Below are 5,711 nucleotides of genomic sequence, written 5' to 3'. Positions count from 1 at the left end.
ATCCCTGAAAACATGCTGCATCCCTGTTCTTTTGGTGACGTCGTCCGGCAGTTCCACAGCTGTCCTTATCCCACAGATACGTCCAACTTTACGCAGCTCTTTATGGACAGATATGTGATGATGTACATCTTGTGGTCCTGAGGAGTCATCAGAGATGAGATGTTCTGAATGAATTTATTGATATGACATTGTTTTCTTCTCAGTGAGAATGAAATGCCCCTTACACAGTTCACACTTTATGCTTCTCTGTGTGTGCGCCTCGCAGGCGTGCAACCACTGAAGTGTGTTTACAGCTACGTGTGACAAATATAAGAAACTTTACAGTTTACATTGAAGTGAGGTTGTTTGGATCATCTTGGAGGTGCATTGCATTGCGTTTTGTTTGAGATTAAATGTGGTTCAGTTTCCTCATTTGGATTTAAACCTTAATTGCTCAAACTCATGGAAAAAAAACCACGTGTTTGAATATCCGTTAAGTTCAGAAAACCAAACTGAGTCATATTTATGGGTATTTATGCGAGTTTCATTCCTTTGTAGTCTGATACTGTGGACTGAAATAGTTTGTGTTGAGGTAAGCACATTCTCATGGCAGGTCAAAACTGTGTGTGAATTTATGCACACTTTCACGCAACATTCATTTTCGTGTATCCCGACGTGTGTGGAACCTTTGATGTATCCCGGCGTGTGTGGAACCTGACGCACGCAACCTTTTCGTGCATACCGATGATACATGAGGCCCCTGGTCTCCTCAGGAACTCAAAAACCTCCAACAACTGGTCTCCTCGGGTCCAGGATGTTTACAGACTGTTGCTTCTCAGAGGAAACATGAAGCTGGAACAACTTCAAACACACATACATGTTAAAGCCATTAAATTCAGCAGTACCTGAGTTTGATTATTAAAAATTATTTTAGTAATTGTACATTATCTTATGTTCAACATTTAATATGTACTGTGTTCCTCTGCAAATAAAATGTAGGTTTGTGAGTTTCAAAAATTATTGCATTCAATTCCTATTTACATTTTACACCATGCTCAAATTTTGTCTGAATTGAGTTTTTATATTTTAGTGATATGTTGGAGATGTTTAGATAAGTGACGGACTTTCTGCCATGTTGAGATGAATCCAAAAAAACTGAACTTCTCACTGAGTGTTCTACCTTTCATTGCTGTAGGTTTTTTTAGCGTGTGTTCTCTGGGATCTTCATCTGTCCCTCCAAAGTCAGCAGGAGGTCTGACACAGTTTTAAAAAGCCTCAGTGGAACAGTGGTCTGTGGACATGAGGACATATGTTGTGTTTATTACAGCGTTGCTGTTCCCATCCCTCAAGGCAGGTGAGTACACGTTTCATCAGTCAGTAATCAGATTACACTCACTGGCACACTTTCACAAATTATGATAAATATCCCATAGTTAAACCAGTTTGATCACTGATTCATGTTTTTAAACCAAATGGATCTCTGGTTCATTCATTGAAACAAGTTGGATCGATGGTTCATGGTTGTTAAAGCAGTTGGTTCAGTTTTTTTATTTTTATTTTTTAATTTTTTTGAGGTATCAAGTATTCTCGCATCGTTGTAAATTTGTATCTTTTTTTATTCAGTAGTAAATGAAATTTAGGGTAACACTTTACAATAAGGTACACAAAATTTGATTAACTACTAGGGAACGCTTCAGGAACGAATCGGGAGCTAATGGGTAGTTGACCAGTACTTACTGAGGAACACACAGCCAAGCCTTATTAGGGGACTACTGGTTTGTTACCACAGAAACGGAGGATAAATTATCCATGTGGGTTCTGAATAAACCCTGCACCAGTGAGATCACAGCTCATAATTGTCAAAAACCTGTTTCCTGGTGATTACTGGTTTTATTCGATTCTTAATCAGTGGTAAGAACTGATGTCATAATCTTGTACTGCTGTTATCTTAACTATGTCTGAGCTGTGACCTCACTGGTGCAGGGTTTATTCAGAACCCACATGGAGAACTTGTCATTTGTTTCTGTTGTAACAAACCAGTAGTCCCCTAATAAGGCTTGGCTGTGTGTTCCCCAGTAAGTACTGGTTAACTACCCATTAATTCCTGATTCGTTCCTCTTTGGTTTCCTTGGTAATTAACTACCCATTATTTCTTGTTTAAGTCCTCTTCATTTATAAGGTAACTTACCAGTAGTTCCCTAATAAGGTTTGGCGGTGTGTTCCCTAGTAAGTACTGGTCAACTACCCATTAGCTCCTGATTCGTTCATTCATTCATAGGCGTCGCAACCATTATATGTGAAGGGGACAAGTCCCCCACACATTAAAAAAGCGTTAATTTGGACCCCCCCCCCCACACACACACACACACACACACACTTTTACTATAAAACATTAGTTCAGTCTGCGCCGTTTCTCTTTCTTTGTTAACAAATCCATTCCACTTGATTAATAGGAGAATACTCAAAACACTAAAACTCCACTCCAGGTTTTTCTGGTTACCTCAGACTCTAAACACAGCAGCCTGTTGCCACGGTCACAATATACGGTGGTTACAGAATATGGTGTAACACCTGCAGTGTTTCTGTGCGTCTCCTCCTGGCTCGGCATAAAACGCGCACAGGTGGAGGAGATGGCATAAAACGCGCACAGGTGGAGGAGATGGAGACATCTTTGTGTTACTCGCTCGCCAGTTTAGCAGCTTAGTGCGGGCAGTTGTTGATGGGGGGGGGTTGATCATAAACATATATTCATGTTAGGAGGATGCTTGAGAGAAGTGGAGCACTACATCTGTAGCGTCTTAGCTTAGCAGTAACTGTGATGCTGTAAGACGCTGCAGGTGTAAGAGACGCTGTGTGTTCAGGTGCATTAAAGTTGAAATGTGTTTAAAACCCCACACCTTATTGTCCTCAAGCTTCATGAGAAACATCATTTAGATGAGTAGTGTTGAACACAAGTAAAAAAGTCTAGTGGTTATGTTTTTTATTTCTCTATAAACATCTCTATAGTGACGACCTGACGATCTGTATTAAAGTTAAAATGTCTTTAAAATCCACAGCTGAATTTACACAAACTTGGTGAGAAACATGCTTTAAATGTGTGGAATTAAAGGAATTCTAGGTGAAATGCTGCTTTTTTGTTCACTAATGAACACCTTTTTTTACACGCGCACACAAGCATGCGCGCATGCACACACGCACACCTACACACATCATTGTGTCCCCCCCACATTACAGATGCTTCTGACGCCCTTGCATTCATTAATCAAATTTTGTGTACCTTATTGTAACGTGTTACCATTTTTTGAATGTGAATATTTGATGAGATTAGCGTCGTTAAACACAAATTAATTATGCTTGTTGGGTTTTAGCAGCTGTGAGGACTCAGCGGAAGTTTTCTGGTCTGGTGGAATGTCCCTCATGCACCTCTGAAAACTGAATGATTGTTTTTGCTTGGCTTTCTGTAGTGTGTCCAGATAAAGAGCTAAATCTTCAACCATGGACCCCAGGGCACAGTGAAGACCACCGTGTTACCATCAACCACAATCAGAAAATCCTGCTAACATCTTCAGCTACAGTCCACTCCATTGAGATTCTGAATGGAGGTACACCTGCTGATCCATGCTGTCTTCTTCATTCTTTAAAATAAAATGAGCCGGACTCATTTTGTCTTTATTGTTCAGAGGATTAGAGGCTTGGGTTCGAGATTTATGATCAGGGTTATGGTCAGGGGTTCCCTTCAGGGGTTTGAGTTCAGATCAGGGGATAGGGTTAGGAATTTGCATCAGGGTCATAATGTGCTGTTATTTGGTTTAGTTTTATATTATTTAAGAAATAATCTGGACCTTCAAAGAAGTGTTGTAAGTCAGATGTTTGGTCAGTAAATTTATAAAACAGTTTATCTGCTGAGCTGAAGCTGTTGGGTTTGGTTCTTGGCTAAAGGGATTCTGGTTTGGCTCTGTATGTGAAGCCACTAGTTCTGTAAATTTTGCTAGAGCTGTCAGGTTTCACCTCCTCCCTGTTCCTTCTCCACCTCTCCTCTGTAGGAAAACTGGTGATAGCAGATACCAACCGGCCCATTCTCCTTCGAACAAAACATATTTTAATTGGAGCCAAAGGAGAACTGCACATCGGAAGTCCAGACTGTCCCTATAAAGGCAACCTCACCATCTCTCTGTTTGGAAGGTAACATTTGATTAGAGTCTGAACACAGAGAGACATTTTAGTTCTTTAACCTAAATATAATGTGACATAAATCTGACTCGTGTCTTATCGTTCTGTCAGACTGGACCACAGTGATGAAGAACACCCCTACTTTGGGAGGAAGTTCATCGGCGTGGGAACAGGTGGGACTCTGGAGATTCACGGGAAGAAAAAGCTGTCCTGGACTTTCCTCAACAAGACTCTTTATCCTGAAAAACCCCAAAACCAGTACCAGTTCCAGGGGAGCTGGGGAAACAGAGGCATCATTGTGCACACGATAGATCAGAACACCGGCAAGGTTCTGCACAGAGACAGGTGAACCTCCAGTCACAGAACCTTGATGACTGCCGGGACGTTCTTTCTAAAGAAAAGTTTAATTTTTAACACTTCTCTGCAGAACCTGAGTGTTACTTCCACCTGTCTTTGTATCTCAGCAAATTTTTATCAGAGCAACACCACCTGCCAATATTTATCAGTTTATTTTTCAGATGAGACCAACAATAAAATTTAGGCTTTTTTTAAGATCATTTGGTGGTTTCACTGATTAGAATAATTGGATGCAACACATGCTGTTTTAAACTTCTGATTGTTTCCACAGGTTTGACACATACCGCAGTAAGAATGAGAGCCATCGTCTTGCACAGTACGTCAATCATATAGAGGCGGGGCTTATTTTGGTTGTGGTGGTCAATGATGAAGGATCCAACAACTTGGAGGACTCGGCCAAGAAAAGCCTGTCCAAGCTGGGTAGTCGACACATCCACAGGCTGGGATTTCGGTAAATGATTAAAATCCTGTTCAGAACCATGATCCTGAAACACACATGGAACACATGTTCAGCTCTCCGTGTATAAGCATCGCGATGCCGAGGTTTCAGCGAAGTCTTTGTTCTCACAGTCACATGACACCAATTAATCAGTTTAACGTCATGTTAGAACATTTTAATCTAATATGAACAACACTTTCTACAGTTTCGCTGAACCAGTTGGGTCCAGTCCACAACCACGTTTCTGTGACTCAAACTTGTATGTGAGGGTTTGATGGGTCTATGTGATCCATATCCATTAATGAGAGTCCCAACAGGATTTTGAGTATGAAATTGTATGCAGTCTAGAATAATACTGCACACACGGACTGCACAAGGACTAGGGCAGGAACCATGGGAACTTTTCAAAGTCAAGTCAAGTCCAAGTCACTTTATTGTCAAAAATTGCAATATGTACAGGACATACACAGAATTGAAATTACATTCCTCTCAGACCCCGGTGCAACAAAACCATTTAACATTACAACATTTAATAAACATAAGCATAACATGAAATAATAAAAGCATGATACTGTCTTAAATTGTACTATAGCGGTATAAAAAATATTTTAAAAAGTATATCTATAAAAATAAAATGAAATGAAGTGAAGGTCCTAACATTGATATTTGTAGTGAGTGGCAAAGCAGCATATGAAGTGAATGTACATAGTGTATGTATGAAGTCCTTCATATTAGTGTAGGTAAAGTGACATATGCATAAGGCTAG

The 5,711-nt window shown here is 40.2% G+C and overlaps 1 protein-coding gene across 1 annotated transcript in view; it reads left to right on the top strand.

Annotated features, from left to right (window-relative positions):
• The first annotated feature begins 1,233 nt into the window (after nt 1–1,233).
• The window catches only part of LOC119425800 (cell migration-inducing and hyaluronan-binding protein-like), a 37,493-nt gene continuing 33,015 nt past the window's right edge, over nt 1,234–5,711 (top strand). The window contains exons 1-5 of the mRNA XM_037693351.1: nt 1,234–1,333; nt 3,444–3,581; nt 4,023–4,161; nt 4,261–4,494; nt 4,778–4,957. Of these exons, the coding sequence (XP_037549279.1) occupies nt 1,279–1,333; nt 3,444–3,581; nt 4,023–4,161; nt 4,261–4,494; nt 4,778–4,957 (746 nt within the window). The 5' untranslated portion in view covers nt 1,234–1,278. The remainder of the gene's footprint in view (nt 1,334–3,443; nt 3,582–4,022; nt 4,162–4,260; nt 4,495–4,777; nt 4,958–5,711) is intronic.

This window comes from Nematolebias whitei, chromosome 2 (genome assembly GCF_014905685.2).
Source record: "Nematolebias whitei isolate Nwh7 chromosome 2, NemWhi1, whole genome shotgun sequence".
Lineage (NCBI taxonomy): Eukaryota > Metazoa > Chordata > Actinopteri > Cyprinodontiformes > Rivulidae > Nematolebias > Nematolebias whitei.
Note: the sequence above shows the minus strand (reverse complement) of the source record. Positions and strands in the feature narration are given on the sequence as shown.